Below are 27,038 nucleotides of genomic sequence, written 5' to 3' on the forward strand. Positions count from 1 at the left end.
GTATGACGATCCATACCGTTCATTTTTTTGTTCTTGGTGTTTTAATCACTCTTGCAAATTTTTTGGTCTATCGGGTTTTGGAAGCCCTTTCATCGAGATGTAGATTCATTAATAGGAAATTTTTTGTTATGTGCGATCAAGTATATAACGATAACCAATTTACTTCATTTTTTGCAGGAATGATATAATTACTCCCACATAAAAGGTAGACGGTTCCGATTTTCAAAAAACTGCTTAGGCGGCCCTCGAGTAATGCATTATAGGACTTTAATGCATTTGGAAGCACCGAATGTGTTCCGATCACATGGTTTCCGACATCCGATTATCACCTATGTAGAGGAGAATGATATATTTGATAAGATCTTAAATCGTAATGGTTTAGATCGAACATTCGAAAAAATGAGTCTGCAGCTACCTTTCAAATCTATACATCGAACTTATTTGGTTCTAAACTAATGTATTCCGCTATAGTCTAATGTATTCTAACCACATGATTGCGACACAACTATGACGATCCATACCGTTCATTTTGTTGTTCTTGGTGTTTTAATCACTCTCGCAAAATTTCGGCCCTATCGGATTTTGGAAGCCCTTTCATCGGGACGTAGATTCATTCATATAATTTTTTTTGTTATGTACGATCAAGTATATAATGATAACCAATTTACTTCATTTTTTGCATAAATGATATAATCACTCCCACATAAATGGTAGACTGTTTCGATTTTCAAAAAAAAACTCGGGCGGCCCTCGAGTGATGCATTATAGGATTTTACGAGAATTTTCGATATGTTGGTGCATATGGATTATGGTGTCTCGTATGCACATGATCACACAGATCATATAAAAGCAATGAGATGCTGCCCTAGCAGTCATCTGATCTCACTCTCTCAAAGTCTCTCTCTCTTTCTTCACTGTTCTCAGCATCACTCTCTCTGTCTCTTTGACTCTCCGTTCTCAACATCTCTCTGTCTATCTCTCCGACTCTCTTAGACCGAGCTAGTTGAGCAGCAGGAGGAGAATCGTTCGAATCTTAGGTAAAGCACAGTCGCAGTCTCTCAACCTCTCTCTCTCTCTCTCTGTCTCTTCGACTCTCTCATCAGCTCAGCTCACCGACTCACTCACCAGTCACCGTCGCCTGCGAAAGAGGCAGAGTTTGAGCTGGGACGTTGTGCCTCAGGTCCCTAAGGTATCAAATCTATTCTCGAAATCTTTAATTCTTCGGTTTACATTTTTTTTTTCTTTCTATGTTGTTGTTTTGCTAGATCTGGTCGAATTAGATACATCCTAGATCAGGTATGGCCAAAGATTTATCTTTTCATGCTAGGTGGCTTGTCTGTGATTAGATCTGTAAAATTCATGCCATCAGTTTTGTTTAGGTTGTTATTTTTGGGCCTAATTGGAGAAGATAAGAATTCGTATTAAAACCAAATGTTCAACCAGGTGCAAAGTAGGTAGTATTGGATAAACAATCCTTGCAGTCCACAGCTCATTGTAGTTTTGACTGGGCTGGTTATAGTTTTGAACCCTTTTAGTCTGTTGCTTTACGGTAAGGGCACCAATGTTAACAAAATTGCCAAAAACTAAAAATCGCCATTCAACTCCTGGAACTGGCAGAGTAAATTACTAAATTGCAAGGAGATCTAAAAATATACTAGTTTTTTTTCCCCTTTTTTATTGGTTGCTGTTGTAACATATGTGCTATTATGGTGGGAATATATTTTCTTTTGTTAAAAGAATGCAAGTTGTTATAGGACTAAGATTCTGGAAAAAAAGTGAAGGAAAGAATTGGTTAGGTATTTATGCTAATAACACAAACTTCCCAATCTAGTGTTCCATATGATTTTGTGGTGTGTGGTGTGTGTCTCCTTTTAGTCTGAAATGAATAAGCCATAGTCATAACCCCAGTTTTTGGCTAAGCGAAGTGTGATTGTGTTGCAACTTTGGAATGTCTTAATGGCCACTTACTATGATGATTAAAAAAAACTAATGTCTGAACTATGAACTATGAAGTGGTGTTGCAACTTATGAAGGCCTTAATGGCAAGTTAATGTTGCATCCATTTCAATTTTCTGCTATGATGATAAAAGGAACTAATATCTTAGCAGAATTCAATTTTCTTATTCATTTTCCTTGTTTATTTGGCTTTCATATACCTGTTTTCTGCTGGTGTTGGTGCTGGTTCTTGTTTTGTAGGACATTGTCGACGCCAAGGACCAAATCACGTGAAGGCTGAAGCAAATTAATGCCAGCAAAATGTAGAAGGTGGATTCTTGATACGCCTAACTTTTGATTTTAATCATAAAAATTCTTGTGTTTACGCACTTACTCATGGATTTCGTTTGATGTGTGCATATGGGATAGTGTACTTGGATAGCTTTTGTGGTAGCTGTTTTCGATCCAGCAAGTGCCCTTCCAACATTCCAAAATCCATGCTCTCTCTTACTCTCGGAAGGTGAACAGTGAGTCATTGACTACCTAATCTCTAGTACTTTATGTGTTCGTAGCTCGTATTTAGCTTGGTGGATACCTCTAACCTGGTTTTATGCCAAACCTGAGGTGTAACGAAGCCAGGCTAAATATTGAGTTTGTTTTTAGTTAGTATATTTAGTTTTATTTGATTGCATTGCTTAGCCGTGGTGGTGGCATAACCCCTCGCATATTCTGTTTGCTGAGTTGAGGTGGCAGCCTAGCCCCTCCAGTCTATTAGTTTGTTGTTAGTTTGTTCGTCTGTTAGCTGTTTATTTGATTGCATTGCATGAGCGTTAATTTTTTGCACTATAAGAAACATGTCCTTGGACTGGGAGGCAACCGAAAATTGAAATTGGTGATATATTCACTTGTCATGGACTGCAATACTGGCGTGCCTTGATGAGAATCTTTTTGTTGTCCATTTAAATAGATATGAATTCTACAAATGAAGTTGGGAGATGCCTGAATATCTGGCAAGAAAGGGATTAAATTGGTGTTGAATCCTTAACAACATAAGCCCTCCCCAGTGAACTCCTCCCAAATTGTAGTTTTATGAATAGATAGCTCTGTTCTATGCTACTGTATCTTGTTTAGTTGTAATGTCAACTTCAAATAGAGTCGTGTCCAGAATCTGGTGTAAATAAGCTATCGACAAATAGTTTTCTTTTTGTTTTTCAAATAAATGCTTCTTCTATGTATACTGTATAAATTGTTGCTTGTTACTGTATTTACGACCTTAGAAGTGAGTTTTCTTGGCATGCATGTTTTCGGTAGAGGAAATAATTAGAGGAAATAAATGCTTCTTCTATGTATACATGTTTTCGGCAGAGGAAATAAACCGGTCGACCACTTTGCGATAAAACTGATTTGGGCTTGGTTCTCTAGCTTTCATTTAATTGGACCGAAGTGAACTAGAAGGCAACAAAATAGATAAGGCTGAAAAAGCTTATGTCCAAAATCTAATAATATTACTACTTAAAAAGGGATTTCAAGGGCCACAATTAAAAGAGTTTTGGGCCAAGGTTCAATATTGTTGCTTTTAAAAGATTCATTTTCGACACTGTATGAAAATGTGTTGTGGTCCAAAAATTTACATTTGAAAATGAATTATGCAGGGCCAACCATATTACTTGTCGAAAAATAAAAAGCTTTTCATAAATTAATTTTGTCGTAGAACATAATCAAAATCAATTATATCTAGGATATACAAACTTAAGAACATTAGAGGCAATGATGCATTGGGCACCCGAATGTGTGTTTTTTGGGAAGATTTATTTTTAGACGAAAATTGGTTGCCGGTTGGTGATGTGTATACAAAAATTGATGGCACAACATGGCACGGCACCACACACGATTAAGGGCCGGCACGGCATGACACGAACCGACAAAAAAAGGCAAGGCACTGCACGGCACGATAAGACCCGACAAAAAAAAGTACGGCATGACACAACCCGACAAAAAAGGCACGACCCGACTCGACAAAAAAGGCACGGCACGACGCGGCACGATTAATTAATCGGGCACGACACGACACGACACGATTTTATAAAGGCACGGCCCGACAAAGCAAAATGGCCCACCACGGCACGGCACAGGCACGGTATGGCACAGCACGCCATGGCACGATGAAGTAAACGGGCACGATATGACACGACACGAAGCACGGTTGGCAGGGAAGAAAATGGCACGGCACGGCACGACAGGCACGTTTGACACCTCTACCCGAATACCCTCTTCTCCAGTGTTAGCAAAGAACGGGAGAAGATAATCCCAGTCGTCAAACTACTTCCCAAACCAGGGCTTCGGCTATGGGACCAGGCTTAAAACGGGGGTATTGTTAACACCCCTCGGTTAGCCGGCATCCAAACGACCCCTTAGTGACAGTCGAAACAGTGTAGTAATAAATTCTCCTCCTTCACTTGTCTGCTACTACTACTTAGCCATCCATGCAGCCATTATCCATCTAACCCATTTAGCTTCTCATTTCCTTTGACTTTTCCACATCAGGAGCTTTCTTTTTTCCATTTTTTGCTTGTTCAAGAAAAGTCCATTATGGAGAACTCCAAAGAACGTTTTTCCCATGAAACCATTTTGTCCATTAGTTAATTTTTAATGTGCTTTCAAATAGGAAGAACTCCATCATCCCATCCTGAATGTATCCACCGTATTGATTTTCATGGTGTACGTGTGACAAAATGGGTTGGCCGGGCTTGACTATTCTGTGCTCACTCAATATTCTGCGATGCTCTCGACTGATTCTTAAATGGTGTTTGATCAAGGTCCGAGTACAATTAGAATATTCGGCGTCATTTTCTGCGCTCAAGTGCTCGAGCCAAATTTGGTGTCAACAACAACACTTTATCTTAAATTATCTTAAATTTGGAGAAACATACCTTAAGCGCAAATATCATTTAAAATATTCAACAATAAACATAATTATATGGAAAATGAGATATATTAAGTAAAATAATAGGAGTATACAATATTGTGTGCTTATCAAGATGGTCATTAGAACGGCTGATCAGACTTGGACTGTGGCAATCAATGATCTGTGCCTTGATGCTCAAACATTTAGCGACTTTGTGGCTTAAACATTTAAAACTTCTTCCATTGTAAAAAACTGTGGGAAATTCTCTAATGTTTCAGCCGTATTCTACTGCCACTATATATATTCTATGACATTCTTTACAAGCTTTCTAATTCAACATTGATTTATTAATCTATTGTTGCTAATAAAATACAATCAAAGCACTAATCATGATTCTCCTATTTGGCAATTCTTTCATGCTGCCGCAAAACATGTAATCCCATTACATAGTATAGCATGCCACCTACATTACCATCACCACATTACAAATTCTATTGCTAGGATACCATGCTAGCATACCATATTACACTTCTTTTCTGACCTCTTTTATCATCTTCCTACTTCCCAATTTTATCTTGTTATTTTATCATGTTTTCCTAATGTATATTATGGTCATTTCGACCGTCGTAGATTTGGTGGGGTTCGTGTCACGATCTTGGCTCATTGTGCTCCTGTTCATTCTACGATCTCAGGGCTTTGTGCTTCTGTTCATAGGGGCCCTGCATGGATGTCTCTCTGCCGTTGGTGGGTGTCAAAACAAGCCAGTGTGGGGATCTGAATCTATCTCTTTGATGGCTGTCTTTTATGGCTTCCACTGCACTGCTTCGTTTCTCTGAGTTCTTTGCTTGCGTGGTCGAACCTGTTGCCCAATAGGTAATTGTTTGGATTTGTCTCTTTTCACAATTTGTTGAGTCCACCCGCGGATCCCTTTGCCGCGGTTTTTAGTGCGTAATGGTTTTGTTGTTCTTTGTGATTTGGTGGTGTTTGTTTGAGGTGTTCTTTTGTGTTGGTGCTTCTTCCCTCGCGATGGTGCGTGACTTGACTTTATTTTCCCTCGCCAGATCTAACAACACCCTGCAACACACAGACGCACACACCCCAAAAAAAAAGGCCCAATGGAGCTAGGAACCCTAAAAAAAAAAGAGGCCATAAAATTCTTGCTTTTTGGTAAGGTATGCTTTGCTTTTGGTTACAGGGATAGTTTGGGTGTTGATGTGGTGGTCGTTGCTAGGTTTGTGTTGCTCCTTTAGATTTATGTCCTTTGTTGTTTATTAGGTTTATAGTAAAGATTTTGTGTATCGTTTGTTTCGCATTAGCTTTGCTTTCAGTTTATGGGTTCTGTTGTCCTCTTCGTACTCCTAGTAGTGTAGTTTGTTCTGATCTGTTCTTTATCCAGCAACTTAGCCAAGTACTTGCCTATTTTGTCCTAATTATGTGTGCTAAGGTTAATAAAGAGAACAGCGTATAGGTCCCGCCTGTTTTTTTTTATAACAATTTTCGACATTTACAAGTGTTGTTTATTGTGCCCTCTACATTTCACTTGCTTCAAAGTACCAGCCCTTTACGCTCGATATTTTTACTGCATTGTACTGTCAGTTAGTGTCCATTTTTCCTAAAATGCATGCAATCCAAAAGTTGGCCATTGTGGTTTCTGCATATGCAGCACTACCAGGCCATTAGGGAACTTAACCTGAAGGCAATGGATTTTCCCTTAAGGGAGCCCCAAAAATCTGTCAACTTAGTTGAGTTATGTTATCAGAATCATGTTGTTAGGCTCAAATTAATGCATGCAAAAATGGATGTTTCTTGTAATTGAGCAATCACCTAATCCTTAATTATTATTCTTCATTTTCAACATCATAGTCAATTGATATGTATGTATTTAAGAGTATAGGCACCTGCATTTAGAGAACATTGCCCCATAGAAAGGAATTAAAACACTAGATGTAGTCTGGACAGAGTTCATTTTGATGCAAAAAATCTACTGAATGATGACTGCCTCGGCAGAGTTTCTTGTTTTGGCTATTGATTTGGCATCAATTTCATTGTAACTTACCTTTCTGCCCAATCATTGTGTCTCACCATAGGCCAAATGTATGTTGTTGTAACTCAAATATTTTTTACCCGTTTTCTAATTGTTGTTGTGTTTGGTGTAGCTGTAATAGAATGGTGCTCCAACCACACTTTGTCCATTAGGACTTAGATAGGAATGCTTCTTCCTCAAACCCAAGAGTAGGCATGTATTATTTGGAAATGGCTCAAGGTCAAAAGGTAGATTGTGTTGCTGGTATTTCTTGGCAAGGAAGGCACAAGACTTATAAACCTTTATTATGGTTTCTGTTAGAATATTGTTAGGATTTGACATTGTCCCATATTGGTTATCTAAGTCTTGCAAGGAGTTATTATTTAATATAAATAAAGATTATATGTGTGAGGGTTAATTATAACCTTACACACTTTATTCTTCCTAAACAAAATGGTATCAGAGCGAGGTTTTAACCCTAATCTTAAACCACCTCTTTAACCCTCACCTCATGACACCACCCATATGCAAATAAATAAATAAATAAAAAACCACCTCTCCAGTCCCGATCATCTCCAGTTCAGCCCAACCTAGTCCCGACCATCTCCAGCCCTCACCACCACCTACCCACCGTCGCCCGACCATCTCCAGCCCTCGACATCCCCTACCCACCCTCCTCCAGCCACCTACAGTTCCGAACAGCCCTAGCCCAGGCTTCGCCAGCCCTCACCGCCCACCGGCGACCACTCGCCGCCCACCGGCGACCCTCGCCGATAGCCGGCGTCCCCACGCCAGCCCTCGCCGGTCCTCTGTTTCATGATTTCTGCTACTTTCCGATCCAGATCTGCATTTTGTCACTATTTGCGTGGTATTTCTACTGTTCCTGGACAAGAATCTATTGGTTCGTCTCTGGTTTTGGACCCGGTCCATGCTCGGCTCCTTCGCTGCACGTTTTTCGCCACAGTAACCTTGTGAACAGGTTATTGTTCACTTTTCTCTCTCTGTTATGTTTCTTATCATGTTCCTGGCTATTTTTTATTCGAGTTGTACTGTTCATCGATGATTCATGTTGCTTGGGCTGCTGATTTGCTCCTTTGTTGGTGGAGTTAGTGGACTTTTTTGCTCACATGCCATCGTAATAGCTGCTCCTCTCTTATTGCTTTTTGTATGATATTTGTCGTTAAGATTTTTTTTGTGATGGGATCCACTTCTGCCTCTAGTACTAGTTCTGTTGCTGCTGCGGGTTTTTCTCCCCATTGGTCTCCTGAGATGTTGTCAATCACTGTTATTTGCTTAAATGGCAAGAATTATGTTACTTGGGCTAAGTCTGTTGAAACATATTTTATGGGCTCACAACAGTATACTTATATCTCAGATGATCCTCCTAAGCCCACTGATTCCACTCATGCCGCTTGGATAGTTGAGGATGCCAGGATCCGCCTTCGCTTGTGGAATAGTATGGAGCCCGCTATTGCTAGCACATTTGTCTTTTATGATACTGCTAAATAGGTTTGGCAGCGGGCTAAGGAGTTATATTCTGGGGTTAATAATCTTCATCGGACCTTTGATCTTTATTAGACGTATTTTGCGCTTAGCCTTGGTGATTCTACTTTGGACGACTATTATGCTAAGTTCAGTGGTGTTTGTGCAGAACTTAACATCTGTCAGCCTCTTTCTACTGACATTACGGTTATGCGTCGTCAGCGTGAAAACTTGCATGTGGCTCGCTTCTTGTCTAGTTTGCCTAAGAATTTTGATCCTGTTTGCCGTCAACTACTGGGGGAGCGGGAGTTGCCTCCTCTGACTAAAGTGTTTAGCCGTCTTCATCAGTTTGATACTAGTTCTGCTCCTCCATTGCCTTCTGATCATTCTGCTTTGGCCACATCTGCTTCTGGTGGCCACTATTCTCGTGCTTCCAGTCGTGGTGGTCGAGAGTCAGGAGAAGGTGGCTGTGACTTGGGTCAAAGTGGTTGCGGTTTTGGTCGTGATTTGGGCTGAGGTGGCCGTGGGCAATCAATTGGCAGACGTAGCCGTGGGCAATCAATTGGCAGACGTGGCCGTGGGCAATCATTTGTTAGTAGTCAGGTATCTCGGTATTGCACTCACTGTCATGGGACTAATCACACTATTGACTATTGTTGGGTTTTACATGGTCGTCCATCTGCGCATCAGGCTGCTATTTTGGCTGATGAAGACCATTTCTTGACTGAGGGCTCTAGCTCCTCTCCTCATGTGGTTGAGTACCATCGTCTTACTTCTGCATCATCTTCCTCCACTGTTACATTCGCTCAGAAAGGCTCCTCTTTTGCTGGTGTTGCTTCTAACACTCCTTGGGTTATTGATTCTGGTGCTACTGATCATATGACTGGCAGTTCCACCCTTTTATCTGGTTCTCGTTCTCTTGGGAAATCCCCTCGTGTCACATTGGCTGATGGTTCTGCTGTTGATGTTGCTGGTTTGGGTTCTGTTACCCTGAGTTCATCACTTTCTTTAAATTTTGTTTTACATGTTCCTCATTTTCCATATAGTCTTCTCTCTGTAGTCAGCTTACCAAATCTTTAAATTGTTTTGTGACATTCTTTCATGGCTCTTGTATTTTTCAGGATCTCACGACGGGGAAGAAGATTGGTGGAGGTGCTGAACGTGGTGGTCTTTATTACTTTAATGCTGACGAGTTATCCTCCTCCATTGCACTTCAGTCCTCTACTTCACCATATCAGCATCACTGTCGCCTTGGGCATCCAACTCTTCAGAATCTCAAGTGGATGGTCCCATCCTGTAGTCGTGTCACTGACTTGCCATGTGAAGTCTGTGAGTTTAGTAAACACCATCGTGTTCCCTTTAGCCCTAGGATAGAAAGTCGGGTGTCGAGACCTTTTCAATTAGTTCATTCTGCTATTTGGGGTCCTTTTCATGTTTCGTGTCGGTCTGGTTTTCAATATTTTGTTATATTTGTTGATGATTATTCACGGATTACTTATGTTTATCTTATGCAAGAGCGCTTTGAGTTGTACGCAATTTTCAAGTCATTTTATCAAGAAATAAAAACTCAGTTTGATGTTTCTATTCGTATTTTTCGTTCTGATAATGCTCGTGAATATTATCGTAATGCCTTATCCGTTTTTTCTTAATGATCATGGTGTTATCCACCAAACTTCTTGTTCTCGGACTCCACAACAGAATGGAGTTGTTGAGTGCAAGTTGCGACATAACCTCGAAGTCGCCCGTGCACTTTTATTTCAGCAGCACGTGCCCAAATCCTATTGGAGTGACGATGTTCTTACTGCAGCCTACCTTATTAATCGTATGCCGTCTACCGTCTTAGGAGATCAGATTCCGCATTCTGTTCTGTTTCCTGGTCGTACCCTATATTCTTTACCCCCTCGCGTATTTGGCTACACTAGTTACATTCATGCTATGGATCCAAGCAAGGATAAATTGGATCCTTAATCTATCAAATGTGTGTTTCTTGGGTATTCTCACACTCAAAAGGGGTATAAGTGTTACTCTCCTTCACTTCGTCGTGAGTTTGTGTATGCTGATGTAACCTTTAATGAGTCCTTGCCCTTTTTCCCGGTTTCTTCTTCGGTGGATCCACCTCACTACATCCTCACAGCAATTCCAACTCCGCCACCGTTGTAGGTATATGTTCGTCGATCTAAAGTTCTGCCACCTCAGCCGTCTATCACATCTTCCCCTCTATTGCGAGATCCAGTCGTTTCTCCTGCTTATCTTTCTATTGCTCTTCGCAAAGGTACTCGTACTTGTACTTTTCATCCCATTGATCGTTACGTCTCTTATGCTCATTTATCTCCATCTCTTCGTGCATTTGCCACTTCTGTTTCGTCTATCTTTGTTCCTAACACTCTCCAGGAAGCCTTGTCTATTTCTGAGTGGCAGTCAGCGATGGAGGATGAAATGACAGCTCTTCATCATAATGGCACTTGGGAGTTGGTACCTCTCCCACCTGGAAAGACCATAGTTGGGTGTCGCTGCGTGTTCACCATCAAGTATCATCCTAATGGGTTTGTTGAGCACTACAAGGCTTGTCTGGTAGCTAAAGGATATACTCAAACATATGGTGTTGATAATGCTGAGACCTTTTCCCCGGTTGTCAAACTTGGTTCTGTTCGACTTCTTATCTCTCTTGTAGCCAACCTTGGTTGGCCTCTGTTTCAGTTGAATGTTAAAAATGCTTTCCTTCACGGGGATCTTCAGGAGGAAGTTTATATGGAGCAACCATCAGGGTTTGTTGCTCAGGGGGAGACTAATCAGGTGTGTCGGCTTCGCAAAGCATTGTATGGCCTCAAGCAGTCTCCTAGAGCCTGGTTTGGCAAGTTCAGTGATGTTTTGCGATTTGGCATGCATCGATGTCAGTGTGATCATTCGGTCTTTTCTCTTACATCAGATCGCGGCAAGGTATTGCTAATTGTCTATGTGGATGATATTATCATTACTGGTGATGATCAGAAAGGCATTGGTGAGTTGAAAGATTTTTTACAATGCAAGTTTCATACCAAAGACTTGGGAAAATTACGATACTTCTTGGGTATTGAGGTGGCGCGATCTAAAGATGGTGTTAGCTTATCTCAGCGGAAATATGTGTTGGATATTCTAGAGGAGACTGGTTTGTTGGGGACTAAGCCTGTTGAGACTCCTATGGATCCCAATGTCAAGCTTTGTGTGGATCAGGTTGAGTTACTTCCTAATCCTGATCAGTATTGTCGTTTGGTTGGTAAGTTAAACTACCTTACCATTACTCGCCCCGATATCTCGTTTGCTCTTAGTATTGTGAGTCAGTTTATGTCTACTCCTCGTCTTCCACATTGGGAAGCTGTTGTTAGAATTGTGAAGTATCTTAAGGCACATCCCGGGCTCGGCTTGTTCTATCGGACTAATGGACACTTGCGTATTGAGGCATTTACCGATTTTGATTGGGCAGGTGAACCATCTGACAGAAGATCTACTACAGTGTATTGTGTCTTCTTGGGTGGAAATCTTGTCAATTGGAAGAGTAAGAAGCAGACAGTGGTTGCGCGGTGAAGTGCAGAAGCAGAGTATCGAGCAATGGTCCATACGACATGTGAAATTGTATGGGTGCGCTCGTTACTTGAGGAAATCGGATTTGGGGTGAAACTTCCTATGAATCTATACTTTGACAATCAAGCAGCAATTCACATTGCATCAAATCCAGTCTTTCATGAAAGAACTAAACATATTGAAGTGGACTGTCATCTTGTGTGAGAAAAGTTAACAAGTGGTGTGATAGCTACTCCCTTTTTATCCACCGACGCTCAGTTAGCTAACATGTTTACTAAATCATTGTTCAAACCACGGTTAGAATTGTTATGTAGCAAGCTAGGACTTTTTGATGTCTACTTTCCAGCTTGAGGGGGAGTGTTAGAATAATGTTAGGATTTGACATTGTCCCACATTGGTTATCTAAGTCTTGCAAGGAGTTATTGTTTAATATAAATCAAGATTATATGTGTGAGGGTTAATTATAACCTTACACACTTTATTCTTCCTAAACAATAGTTTCCTCCAAGAGTACCATAATATTTTGCCTTTGAGTACTGCACTCGAATGGAACTTCAGGTATCAGCTGGCAGCATGATTGGATGGCATCATATATCATTCGTTCTTATGGTATAATGAGTAAGGTACAACCACACCTTACCCCATTGCCATGGTGTTAGAATATGTGTTCTGCTCGGTTAGTCATACTTTGTATATATTTCTTGCAAACATTACTTATTTGCTTTTATGAGTATTATTGTTTATGTGACTTTGTGTTTAGGTGTGGACCATTATTGGCGCTTAAGCTTCGTTGAAGTTCCTCAGGTTTCTTCTTTAATTCTGTTAACTATTGATGGTTCATTTTAATATATATGAAAAAAAAAATTGGATTACAAAGTTATAACATTGATATCATATGCAAAGATTGCCACAGGGCCTCCGGCAATACTTTCCTTCAAATGGTCTAGCCATATGAGTTTTGCTCAGGCATGAATATCGAGCTTGGCCAGTTGAGGTTCTTGGCCGTCACTTCTGCAATGGCTGGAGTACTTTCGGTAAACTGCATGGCTTAAAGGATGGGTATAGGTTTATCTTGGCAGTTGAGTGTAAGTGGATTTTCCATACTATCATCCTTGATGAAAATGAATCCGAGATGGTTTTCAACTGGACTGACCCAAATTTATAGTGGTGAGAGCTCCATCCTCCTCTGCGTACGCATATACCTATACATTTCTTGCATATATGTGCTTTTCTCCCCCTCCCCCTCTCTCATCTCCCCTACGAATCTTGCTCCATTCTCCTGCACACAAACAGAAACATACACGCATGTTGGTGCGCATACATAGACAAACAAGTTATTCTCCTCTCTGATAGTGAGCATGTTGGCGCGCATAGACAGACAAGTTATTCTCCTCTCTGATAGTAAGCTTTGTATGCACCTGTATTTATGCCTTTGTCTTGCTCCTTTGTTTTTGTTCTAGGAAATCTGTGCACTTCCTACTCGCCTTCAGCTATTTCAACTAAACAGAGTGTACTGAAATTTGGGCATTTGCATCTTCCAGGCCTACAACACTGTGTCGTGTATATGCTTTTTCCTTATTGTGCATATTTATTCCGTTAGATTAACAATTTAGTTGGTGTTAGTCACTAAATTAGCTAAATTGTGATTACTTTTTCTAGGAGTTTGAAGTTCGTCTTAAAGAAGTTTTCCGGATATATGACCTCGATGAGATGGTCATTAGAATGGCTGATCGGACTTGGACTGTGGCAATAGATGATCTACGCCTTGATGCTCAAACATTTAGGACTTTGTGGCCCAAACATTTAAAACTTCTTCCATTGTAGAAAACTGTGGAAAATTCTCTAATGTTTTAGCCGTATTTTGCTACCCCTATATATATGCTATGACATTCTTTAGAAGCTTTCTAATTCAATGTTGATTTATTAATCTATTGTTGCTGGTGAAATACAATCAAAGCACCAATCATGATTCTCCTATTTGGCAATCCCTTCATGCTGCTGCATAAAATGTACTCCCATTACATAGTATAGCATGCCACCTACATTACCATCACCATATTACAAATTCTGCTGCTAGCATACCATGCCAGCATACCATATTATACTTCTTTTCTGACCTCTTTTATCATCTTCCTACTTCCCACTTTTATCTTGTTCTTTTACGGCTTTTTTTACCATTCTATAATTTTCCAACCCGTTCTTTTCATTGGGCACAACATTCGTGGTGTGCACAAGGCTGGAACCTAGTTATTAACATAAAATGGCTTACTTGTCTAACTATGCCACATTCATGTGGGAAAATAGTGGGAAAAAAAATGGTAAACTATTTAATTACATCATGGAATTAAACAAAAACATGTGAAAAATTAGAGAAACTAAATTGAACGATACAAAACAAAAACTGTAAATAGATAAGAATTTCAAACCAAGCCCATGTATCACATAGTGCCCTTAAGACAGATTCATCACCTCAACTAAGGTGTCACAGAGGATTCTATCGGCATCTATTTCCCAATGTACAATGGCAGAATTCAATCAGAGAAGTACCGAACTAAACTGACTTAGCAAATCGAACAAAGTTCACACACACACACACACACTCTCTCTCTCTCTCTCTCTCTCTCTCTCTCTCTCTCTCTCTCTCTCTCTCTCTCACACAACTTGGATTGAACTGAATCGAATGGAATATTTTTGGGATTTTTTTGAGTATGTGATTCTGGAACTAGGAAGCTGAGACTTCTAGCTGCAAAGGAGACCCTTCAGCTTTTGCAACAGAAACCAATACATTCACTTGGGGAAACCCAATCTGGTGATTTAATCCCGGGCTTCTTCCAAGCCGGCCCCATTTGGTAACAATATACACATCCCAGCCACCGCATGTCTAATCATACCCCTCCAAGTCCCGTCTTAAGTGATTTGTCCAAAATGCCCCTGCTCATCCTTTCTTTACCTACAATTCCAACATCCACCTCCCCAACCCCGGCCTTCCCCTCTCCTCATCACATCCTGCGAAGCACCGACGGAAAGCCACTCACTTACATCTCTCAATCACAGAGGGCATCGCTGGCGGCAGAGAGGTTGTTGTCGATGCCGTCACTGCAGAGATCACGGTCGAAGCCAGCCGACGACATTGAAGAAGTCAACGACGGAGAAATTGATGAGCAATACGTTGGGGTTGAGGAAGTTGGCAGCGGCGGCGTTGAAAGGTTTGGGGAAATCCAGACATACATATGTATCTACAGAGATGATCGGTTCACCTCAATGAGAGAGTTAGGGTTTGGCCTAAGAGGGAAGAAGACGATGCTTCTCATCGTTGATCCTCGTCGTTCCCATGCACAGTAGCTTTTCGACATTTGATAGGATCTCTTACCGCTAGTGAGGGACTTCGATTTGCTATTGTCAGTATCCCCTATTTTCCTTCGTGAGAATAAATTCTCTCCGCCAGGGGAGGAGAAATGGGCTTTTCCTCAAAACCAATTTCCTACCACCACGTCATCAAATTAAAGTACAAAACCAATTGTAGAATCACGTGCTGTGATTTGGACTCACTCTTAACTGGGAAAACCAACTACTCCTCCTGTAAAAACATGTATTCCAATGTCCAGAAATTGAAGGATAACGTATGACTAAAAAAATTAGGAAAATGATTTTCACACTCCCCTTTTTACAATTCACATTCTTTTTTGTCTTTATCCACTTGAATTTACTATCTTGCCATTTATTCAAGTTTTTTACATATTCAAGGACACTATTTTAAATTCATATTGATAAAAACAAAAAGAAAGTGCGGATGGTTAAAAGGAAGTGTGAAAATCATTTTTCAAAAATTAAGTGCTCCAATTTTTAACTCGTTTGAACTGTTGCAAAGATCTTATTTTTCTAATCATATTATTCCAAAGGGTTACAATTAAATTTTGTCTCTAGAACTCTCATAATTAAGTTTTTGCTCTATAGGGTCCCAAATAAATAGCAAAAACTTAATTATGAGAGCATTAGAGACAAAAATTTAATTATGACCTTTAAAATAATATCTTTGCACCAGTTAAAACGGATTGAAAATTAAAATACTTAATTTTTAACCCTATTTTTTTAATATATAAACAGTTTAAACGAATTAAGTGCTCCAATTTTTAATCCGTTTAAACCACTACGAAGATTTTATTTTCCTGATCATATTATTCCAAAAGATCATAATTAAATTTTATTTCTAGAGCTCTCATAATTAAGTTTCTGCTCCACTAGATCCCAAATAAAGAGCAAAAACATAATTATGGTTGCCCTAGAGATAAAATTTAATAATGACCTTTTAAAATAATATGATTAGTAAAACACCATCTTCACACTGGTTTAAACGGATTAAAAATTGAAATACTTAATTTTTAACCATATTGTTTTAATATATAAACAGTCTAAAAAAATTAATGCTCCAATTTTCAATCCATTTGAACCATTGCGAAGATCTTATTTTTTTTATTATATTTGATGTGAAATTTTAATGTACTCGCAAGCGCACGAATCGTACCGAAGTATAGTAATGCAAGAGCGAGGTCGAACCCACAGGGACTTATGATTCTTCTAGGAAAAATAAATAACTTAAACCGATTAAACCCTAACCTAGTTGACAAAAGTTGTGATTGATTTTTTAAACTAAAAGTAAAAAGTAAAAACAATAAACTAAATTATCAAAGACGAGAAAATTAAAGCTTCTTTTTAACCAAAGGAGAAAATACTAAGGTTTCGGAATCCACACCCATTAACTCGTATCATTATATATTCATGATCATTGACTTTACCCAAAATTTCTTCATGATAATCTGAAAGCTAATTCTGTTACCATGGAAAATATCATCGTGAAAATTCATCAAAAAGTCTAATGTTTGTTCCTCTCCGCTCGCAAGTATAAAACCGAATCATTAATTGTATCCGCTTTTAACAAATCACAATAAATATCCAGTTTTATAGTTAACAATGAAAATCCAGCGTTCAATGTTAAAGACAATTCCAAATCATGAGAAAAACATGATTGAACTCATATCCAAAATTTATCCCTAACAGTTGATTTGGAGTAAGAACAATTTAATCAAAATCAAACCAAATAATCGGGTAAAATCAAATCTCATTAACATATAAACAATAGTCATTAATAGGGCTTCATCCTCAACCCTACTTGAAAAGTTTAGCCGCTCATGGAATCAAAACACATAAACATGTTGAAATAAAACTCCATTGAGTAAAGCTTACAAAAAGAGAACAAATAATTCTTTCTCCGTCTTCTTCTTCTCTGCGCCAAGATGCTGCTGTTGCGTGCAGTGTGCCGAGTTGTGCCGAGTTGGTGCGTTGAAAAGGTCCTCTTCTAGGGTGTGGGAAGTCCTCCTTTTATACATGCCAAGAATTCTTATGCAAAAAGATCTCTTCCCTAATTAAATCCCATATTTAAAGAAATAAAGTAGATTTCCTAATTCCCTTCTAATTTGCCTTGGTCTCCCCTTCTTCTGAAGTCCAATTCCCATTAGTGTATCAAAAGGAACGGGTAAGGTGGATCCACCTTTAAAAGATATGGCCGAACTTTGATTCAACGTGAAATTTATTTCCTTTCTTCTAGCCAACTCCATTCAGAATGGGACACAATCCGTCACTTTTCTGCAATTCCAGATTGACTTTGGATGCTTTTAATTTACCGAAAATACCTCTAATTATCATCTTTTCCTGCGCAAACGATAATCCAATATAAGTGACGAAAGATATAATAACCATAGGCAATTATGCGCATTTTGGGACTAACAAGATGTGACATGGGACTTCCATGTGTCGATAATTTGTGCTCATCAATATTATTCTACAGGGTCATAATTAAATTTATCTCTAGGTCTCTCATAATTAAGTTTCTACTCCATAAGATTCCAAATAAAGAGCAGAAAACTTAATTATGGGTGCCTTAGAGATAATAATTAATTATACCTTTTAGAATAAAATGATCAGAAAAATAAGATCTTTACAACGGTTCAAATGAATTGACAATTGAAACACTTAATTTTCTTAATCATATGTTATCCTTGAGTTTCTGGAAATTGGAACACTAGTTTTTACAGGAGGAGTAATTGGTTTAACCCCAGTTAAGAGTCCAAAGCACATCACGTGATTGTCAATTAGTTTTGTACTTTTGATGACGTGGCGGAAGTGAATTGGTTTGGAAGAAAAGCCCAGGTCTCCACCCCTGACGGAGAGAATTTATTCTCTTTCCTTCTTTAGCATGTTTTGGCACTGGCCATGTAAATCATAATTTGTGCAATGAATGGTTTGATAATTGACACGTGTTAGGGGTGTGAATTATAGGGATATGAATTCTGAAAATGTGTACGAATTTTAAGGGTGTGAATTCTGCAGCGGTTCAAACGAATTGAATTTTAGGGGTATAATAATTAATTATACCTTTTAGGATAAAATGATCAGAAAAATAAGATATTTATAGAAGTTCAAACAAATTAAAAATTGGAACACTTAATTTTCTTAATCATATGTTATCCTTGAGTTTCTGGAAATTGGAACACTAGTTTTTACCGGAGGAGTAATTGGTTTAACCCTAGTTAAGAGTCCAAAGCACAACATGTGATTGTCAATTAGTTTTGTACTTTTGATGACGTGGTGGCAGTGAATTGGTTTGGAAGAAAAGCCGCCCACTTCTCCTCCCCTGGTGGAGAGAATTTATTCTCTTTCTTTCATTAGCATGTTTTGGCACTGAGCATGTAAATCGTAATTTGTGCAATAAATGGTTTGATAATTGACACGTGTTAGGGGTGTGAATTTTGGGAAATATGAATTCTGAAAATGTGTATGAATTTTAGGGTTGTGAATTCTGCAAAAGTGTGAATTTGTAGATCGGGCTATTTTGAGGTGTGAATTTTGTAAATGAGCGTGAATTTTGTTTTTCACACACCAAAGAATAATTCACACCTCCAGAATTTACACCCCCAAGAATTCTCACATCCAAGAATTCTATAAAAGACAAAATAATACTTCTGCAAAAGGGAAAAATTGTAAAAGTATCTTTAAAAATAGTCTAAATGAGATAGCGTTATAAAAGGGGTCTGTATGGAACCCAAACAAAAAAACTAGGACCGGTCAGGAATTTCCCATTTAATATCTTGCAATTGAAACCTTACATTTCCATCAACCTTAAGGAAAAACAACTGAAGAGCAACAAACTCAAGGCCCAAGTCCAAAACTCAAGGCTTCTGGGGGTAATACGAATAGGAAATTGGGCCTGAGGCCCAAGCACAAGCCAGCCAAGCCCGCGGCCCCAGTCCGGAGAGAAAAGAATAGGCAATTGTTGACAAGGAACATGACCATCTCGTTGTGGCTTGTTTTCAAATCCACTTGAATGATCTAAATCGTTCATTTTTTAGATTTCATTGTTAATATTGATTACGTTAGAAATTACGCTCAATGCATTCCGATTGACACATGGTTCTAATGAATTTCTCTTTTAAAAAAAAAAAGGAGTTTGAATTCCATGTTTTTTTTCATCGGAAATTCGTTCCCCAAACAGATACCAATATCCAATGAATATAATTTTATTTATGCATATGTTATCAACAGAATCTAAAAGTATACGATTTCGATCATTAAAAAAAATTGGGGACCAACAAAATAGCGTAGTCCCTGTAATGGCTCGGAGAGGAGCCGACCCCTTTTGATACCTCTAATAGTGATTGATAGTGCCAAGATTCTTCCTCTCTCTTCCACTCGATTGCTTGCGCGTCTATACATACATCGCATTTCGACAAAAGCTTTCTTCGCAATAGGACCCTCGAGTTGTATCTCTCTCTCTTTCTCTCGCTTTCATTCTGAAGTGGTAAAGTATCCCCCTTTGTATTGCACCCCTTTTTTGTTTAAATTTTTTCGAAGCATGTATGCAGTTTGGATCCGATTACTTGTTTGATTTCAGATGCTGATCTCATCATCGATTTTTTTTTACACTTTTAGTTAGATTATCTTCTAGCTGAACGGTTTTGTTTCGTTTTAATGTATCAATTTTTATGCGCAAGATGCTACTTTTTTTTTCTCTGATCGTTAGCTAATTGATGGATTAGATGTCTAATTGATGGATTAGCTTTCCAGTTTTCGGGCATACTTGCTTTTGGCGAGGTGTTAGGAAGTAATTGGGATTTAGGGCACTGCCGAATTTACTAGTTTTGGTATTGGGAAGTTTTGTTTTTTAGGGGTGTTTAACCTGTTTTTTTTGGAGTTAGTTGGTTATAAAATGATCAAATTACCAACAACAAAAATAAAAAAAATGTTCATAAATGCTCGTATGGCTAATCATGTTTCAGGGGTGATTGTTGCAGCTTAATTGCAAAACAGTAAGGCAAAAAAACGTAGTATATAAAAGCTGACATTGTAGGATCTTTGTTTGGAGTTTTTTGGCTCGTGTTTTTTTGGTCATCAGCTTTTTATCACAACTTGCACGTACTTCAAACTAGAAATAACATGATGTTTATTTGATTGTACTTCAAACTAGAAATAACATGATGTTTGTTTGATTATTTTTTGGCTCGTGATCTTTGTTTGATTGTTTAATAACGAGAAATAAGATGATGTTTGGACCAGCTTAGCTGGTAACACCTAACAAATCATCCGGTTACCCTAGGTTTGGAATGTTTGGCCTCCATGAAATTTGGCCTTGCGACCTCTTGGGGCAAGCCTTTTGGTCTCATGTGCACTACCAAACTCCTTGGGATTGGGGTTGGTGTTGGCTCTTGTTTTTTAGTGCATTCTTCCCTGTTGGAATATTTCACTTAACTGATAGTTCTGTCTTGAAAAGGAGGCTTGTTCCTTCTTTTGGAAAAAACAACACTTTATCAAATTATGGACATTTGTCCACAAATTTTATCGATTGGCATCTTTTCGAATTAGGAAATACCATAGAAGAAGGCAGTGGCGACGCCTTGTATAGGGTTGTGGGTTCATCTGAACCTAGTGACTTTTGCAGACCCTTTACTGCACATGTAAATTTTTTACACCTCTGGCCACTACCATACATCATGAACCCAATGATTTTTTTACCTTGAATCCATTAGCTGTGTTTGACAGTCAAAGAAAACAGCATTTTGTAATGGTATGCCCCACTACACCTATTATAAATGCATCATTTCTGATCTAATTTGTTGTTTTTCTAGTCTGATAGTTTCTTTTATAGACTCTCTACACTTGTTCCCCCCTTCTACTAGGAGACCTGTACTCCTCTAGGGAAATCATTACTCCTCCCATCTATTGGTGTATCAGTAAAATATTGCTCGTAATAGGTATGAGTCCTATGACAAACAATCAGTAAATGGCTGAATCCATTGTTTAATTATCCTAGCGTCGCCTCTGGAAGAAGGGATAGATAGACTTCAGAATCAATGTTGCTGTGCTGCAAGATTCGTAGAATTTGCCAAGGATTTTGTTGGTTTAATAATTTTTATGTGTTTTAACATATTTTGTCAATAAGTTTTATGCTAGGAGCATTTAATCTTCATTAAGGACTATTGTGAGGGATGCTAGGTGGGATTGTTTGGAAGATTGGAGTTAACTTCGGTTCATTGGTTTTGCAAGTCCAGAGAAAGCCTTAGTTTAACATTTACTTGGAACCAGTTTGATAAATTGTGGTGCATTTGCCCTTAAGGTCAAGGAAATGAATTCATCTTTTAAAGCTCACTCTATGTTTGTATGTGCGGTGAATCCTTTGTAAGGCTTGAGTATCGATGAGTTGATGACAATAGCTGTGATGACCTAGTTTCTCTTTTATTTTTCTTCTTCTCCATTTTCATCCTCTTATTTTGCATTGAGACTTCTCTACGTTACACCAAATGCTAATGCTGATATAAACTGATATTGAACTCACCATTCAACGCTCTAAACCATAAAATGACTAGCTTTACTTGGTTTCATAGTTGTTTTCAATTAAACTTTTAGTGAGCAACTGACAACAAAATGCCCTGTTTCTCCCATCCAAAGGTGAATTACTTGGAACAAAAACCTATCTAAAACTGGAACCAATATAGGAAGTTTTGAGATCATAAATGAACTAAAAAGAAACAAAACATGATCATATGTTAAGTAAAGACCCACAATAATCTTTGGCCTCGCTTGATTTGCGGATTGAAACAAACGGGATTAACAGTCTTGGGATTGGTAGTCCCTGGACAATTTGTCCTGGATTAATTTCATCCCTAGTCTTATAGAACGTGACTGAAGTTGACCTTTTACCAGTGAATAGGCTTCAATTTTGGTTTAATTACAAAATAATACAGCACCTTTCTCATCCCTAGTCTTTTCGTTTGACTCCAATGGAATTTCTAATTTGCTCACAACAACCTCCATCGAGGACTGGTCACTAAGGATGTGCTTTGAGCCACTTGGAAATTGCATATTGGCATTAGAGTTGCAAAAGGTTTTTTCCAATTGGGAAACTGGGAAATATAGCATCAAATGTGATGGTGCATGTTGAATTTTTTTGAAGAGAAGCATGTTGAAATTAAAGAGTGGCTTTATGTTATTATTCGGACCAAAGGGGAATCATATTGTTCATGACTATGGTCTCTTCACATGTTTGTGCTATTGCTTTGCCACCTACTCACTCTACAGTTAATGTACCATTAAGGCTTAACTCATTGTTATTGCAACTTTTGTCTTGTATTCAGTTACATTTAGACAATTGTAGTTGCAGGAAACACATACATGGCTTCTTTAGCAACTGCCGAAGCTTGTGACTCAAATGCAGCACTTATAGCAAGTGGTGATGTGCGTTGTCTGCAGCCAATCTTCCAAATTTACGGGCAGTGCCGGGCTTTCTCAGGTCCAATCGTGACCCTCAAGGTATTTGAAGACAGCGTGTTGGTGAGGGAGCTTCTTGAAACCAAAGGTGATGGCAGAGTTCTGGTCATAGACGGTGGAGGAAGCATGAGATGCGCCTTGGTCGGGGGGAATTTGGTAGTGCTGGCTCAGAATATGGGCTGGGCCGGCATTGTAGTCAATGGCTGTGTTAGAGACGTAGATGAGATTAATGGCTGTGATATCGGGGTTCGAGCTTTAGCATCCCATCCCCAGAAGTCAAACAAAAAGGGTATTGGTGAAAAGCATGTTCCTATACATTTTGCCGGGACTTTGATTCGAGACGGAGAATGGTTGTATGCAGATAGTGATGGGATCCTTGTCTCCAAAACTGAGCTCTCCGTCTGAAACTTGCTGCAAAGCTATTGGTGTCAAGATTTGAATCTAGCTGATCTATTTAAGTGCAATGTGGTTTGAAGATCTCATCTAATTAAGTGTATTTGTAATGAAGTTTATGATAATCTAAGTTTCCTTATGGTTGTTTGGTATAGCATGTCGTTCATTTTTCTTGCACGAATTGAACTTGATCTTTGGGCACTCTCATTGATCATGAATATATGAAGTAGGCTGAAACATGTCTATGGAATGCATTTGGGAACCAGACAAGTGATTAACCTTCCCATTAGTGCATAGTATTGCACATAGCCCAGTTGCTCAACTAGTATACCCTTATGTTTTGCAGGGGCTGAAGTTCCGTTTGCTGAAGTTTCAGCGTTATGTGGGTTCATGTTTATGTGCATAGTGGATTGATGCCAAATAATGAGTAATAACATGTTTCACTTGACAAGGGCGGACATGCAGGTATGAATAGTATTTGTTTTTCCTATGGAATCACTACATTTTGTGACTATTGTTTGATTTCCTACATGTATCTACCATTGTCATGAAGGAATCCAGTTCAAATAGTCTGCATGTTTAGGTAAACCTGGTGACCTAGGAGGCAACATTGAAACCCAAAGCAAGCAGAAGTTGTCACCACCACCTAGATGACCTAAGCAGGGAGGTAATTCACAACCGTAGTCACCGTATAAATTGCCATTGTGGTCGTGCATAGGCAGATAGCCCTGGAACCACATCTTGGCTAAATCATATCCTACTAGGCAATGTATGTCCACCGCGTACCAATACAACTTCTAGTCAACAGCCAAAGGAGCTTGATGAGCTAAATCTCGTGGGCAAAGGATGTCATAATTGCAGACTACAAACTCTTGTTATTCCCACGTTTTGGTATCCACATGGTAGTTTTGGAGCATATTCTCGTAAGGTGAACCCAACAGAAGCTTATGTTTGACGGAGTCCATAACCGCTGAGAAAGTACCATAACTGTTTTCGGGAACAAAAGAAGGGTTGGGTAGAGACTCCGATACATCTGCTAATTAATCGATCGTAAGCCATGGCCCACAGTCCCTATAAAAAAAAAATCCCTCGCGTTTGGTACTTAAAAAAGAGAAGGAAAATTTCTAAATTCCAATTCAAATTTTCTCCCAATTTCTCTTTAACTTTTCCCCTCGTTTTCTTCTTCAATTATTTTCCCTTCCTTTTCATTTCTTTCCCTAAGTTCCAAAAACTGCCTCTTTTGCTTAATTTGTCTTCATTCAAAAAACATTGAGTTTTGATTCCTCTCGTAAAGACAAACCAATAATCCACAAAAATTACACACGAATGACTGGTAAAATTTTAATAGATTCCATGGTAATAGAACCACATTAATTGACAATTTAGTAATCATTTAGTTGAAAGTAGTCTCACAATATTTACTGGTGGAGAAAGCCAATGGTGTGCAACGATCGTTGAAGTGGAGTGATGGCGGATTAGCAACTTTCGAGTGGTGAAAGTCGGAGATGGCAATGGAAGACCCAAGAAGGGAGCTCTTGGTATCGACGGTGTGGACGGTGTGGAAGACCACACAAATCGATGACAATCGACGGCGTGGATGTCGATCAGAGGATCTAGTAACTCTAGCTGGAGATGAGGGAATTTGTGATGAGTGAAAAGGTTCGATTGTGGTGCTGGGTACAAATTCCGGTAAGGATTAAGATGAAGACAGTGGTGATCGAAGTCATAGTTCTGATACCATATTAAAATAAGCACAAAAAAGATATATTGAAATTGTTTATTTGATTTATTTATTTATCTATTACACGTACGACAAGGACATATATAGAAATAAGAAGATGTGGATCACTTATCACCTTATATCCTGGTAAACGTCAAGTACAACCACCACCACCACCAAGATCCACCATGACCCCTGATAAAATACACAATGGTATAAGGCCAGACGTCGAGGTGCTCCGCTTGATGGTCCTAGAGGTTGTAACCAAATTCTGCAACCCAAATCAAATTGGTCCAACATGGGACTTGTTCTGGACTGGCCAAATTTACTTGCCAACACAGAATATGACTCCCCATGAAGTCAAATGCGCATTTTACAACTTTTCGAGTCCAATTTTTGTAGACAATAAGGAAGCGTACAATTTGACACTCAAGCTCCACGAGATAAGGAAGTGGAACTGAAATAATTATACTCCCTCCGTCCCTTATTTAAAGTCCGGTATTTCATTTTGGGCTGTCCCTTAATAAGTGTCTATTTTGTAAAGTTAATAGGTAAAAGTTGGTGCATTGTTTATTTTGTCTCTAAAAGTAGATTCCATTTTGATAAGTTAGTGAATAAAAGTGTAATGATGATGGGCAAGTAGGGAAAATAGAGGAAAAAAATTGATGTGAAAGGTATAATGATGATGTCTTTTTAATAAGTTGGAGTTACGAAGCAGGACACTTAAAAAATGACGGAGGGAGTAATTTTTTTGTGGATTTGACACATGGAAATGTCTTGTCGTACAATGGTATTTGAATGCCTTGATGGAAGGAAATTAGGGAAACATCACCCGACGCCCTTCCAAAGATGCATTACTAGTTATGTACGGCCTTGGACAACAATGACGCTGCAATATACTCAAGGTAAGGTATTGCTCATCACCTGGGTTTTTGTCATGAAAGAAACCAGTTTCATGGAAACTTACCTATTGTGAAAATCTCCACTCTCTTTCTGGGGAGATCCCCAATCAATGTATCGATTGGTAAACCAGCGGTTCAACCAATATTATGTGGCTTGTTTGCTGATAAAAACTTGTGCATGGACACATAAGTCTAATTTTGAGATGATCGAGAGAGTCGTGATGCAATTTCATAGTCCTATCCCAATTGATCCTATTTGTACGCTATTCTCGATCGGACAAGTTTACTTTCAAGAAAAGGAATGACCCTCCCATGAAGTTAAGAAATGATCATTCTAACAAAATACCTCTCAAGAATACTTTTTGACCCATGCTAGATGAACTTAACACCTACTGATACTCACTTCGAGTGTCTCTCAGTTGCACTCTTACAATGAGCACTCATTTGCTATTTATAGCAAACAAATGTTTTAGACAAAGACATCCAGAAGTTTTTAGAGAATCCAAAAGATTCTTGTCAGTCCATAAGTTTTTCAGAAGATTTTTCCAAAGGTTTTATAATGAGCATTCTAGCCGAGTTCTGAAGGTTCTAGTTGAACTCGAAGTATTCTAAAAGAGTCTCAAAATTTCCGTAGCAGTCCTTTCATTTGTGGTAATGTAACTTTGTTCCCCTAGAATTTAATACATTTCACTTTGTCATCCATATTCATGCAAACGCTTCTCAAAATAACGTCTAAATCAATTCCTTTGTTTATTTTGCGGAATGAAAAGTGTAACTTTGTGCAAATTATATAGAACCAGTTTCACAAATATAAATGCCCAGAGAAATACTTCAAATTGAACTATAAAAAACGTTAAATAAAGATGCATAATACCATGATGTGTTCATATTTATTTTCATTGCAGCAATATTGTTACCTACATCGAGGACAGATCGGGAGTATCTTTATCAGATACTTTAGAGCAAGGCTACCAGCACAGATAGATAGATGTGCACAAAGTTACACATGCCCCCAGGATATGCAATTTAAAGGGGTCGTGGGATTTCGGATCCTTGTGTGAATGACTAAAGCTGTCTCATAGGATATGCGATTTTCTTTTGGGGTCAGCTGTCGCATGTATTCTCATATTGGCTAGCTGTGCTGCTGAGGAAATCTTTCTTATAATCGAGTCCCTTGGTTCTCATGACAGTCGACATATACATGTACACATTATATGGCCATACTATACGCTATGGATTGTACCTTGTTTAGATATGTTGGAAGATTTCGTTGTTGAATGCTCCCACAAGCTAGAGACAATCACT

The 27,038-nt window shown here is 38.8% G+C and overlaps 2 protein-coding genes and 1 long non-coding RNA gene across 5 annotated transcripts in view; 2 read left to right on the forward strand and 1 right to left on the reverse strand.

Annotated features, from left to right (window-relative positions):
* The window catches only part of LOC131308604 (bZIP transcription factor 16-like), a 92,192-nt gene that overhangs the window by 47,612 nt on the left and 17,542 nt on the right, over positions 1-27,038 (reverse strand). The gene's annotated exons all lie outside the window — the stretch shown is intronic.
* LOC131308608 (uncharacterized) lies at positions 2,006-3,141 on the forward strand. 2 transcript variants are annotated; one of them, XR_009194507.1, is made up of 2 exons: positions 2,006-2,462; positions 2,903-3,141. It is a non-coding gene; the product is annotated as an uncharacterized LOC131308608 (long non-coding RNA). The 2 variants fall into 2 exon arrangements; XR_009194508.1 differs by having other exon boundaries at positions 2,006-2,455.
* LOC131308606 (putative 4-hydroxy-4-methyl-2-oxoglutarate aldolase 3) lies at positions 19,512-23,376 on the forward strand. Of its 2 annotated transcripts, none has more exons than XM_058335566.1 (2): positions 19,512-19,755; positions 22,612-23,376. In XM_058335566.1, exon 2 carries the CDS (start codon positions 22,623-22,625, stop codon positions 23,121-23,123), a length of 501 nt encoding a protein of 166 aa, XP_058191549.1. In that variant the 5' UTR covers positions 19,512-19,755; positions 22,612-22,622; the 3' UTR covers positions 23,124-23,376. The 2 variants fall into 2 exon arrangements, with proteins under 2 accessions (XP_058191549.1, XP_058191550.1); XM_058335567.1 differs by having other exon boundaries at positions 19,516-19,755; positions 22,606-23,376.

Source organism: Rhododendron vialii, chromosome 11a, assembly GCF_030253575.1.
Source record: "Rhododendron vialii isolate Sample 1 chromosome 11a, ASM3025357v1".
Lineage (NCBI taxonomy): Eukaryota > Viridiplantae > Streptophyta > Magnoliopsida > Ericales > Ericaceae > Rhododendron > Rhododendron vialii.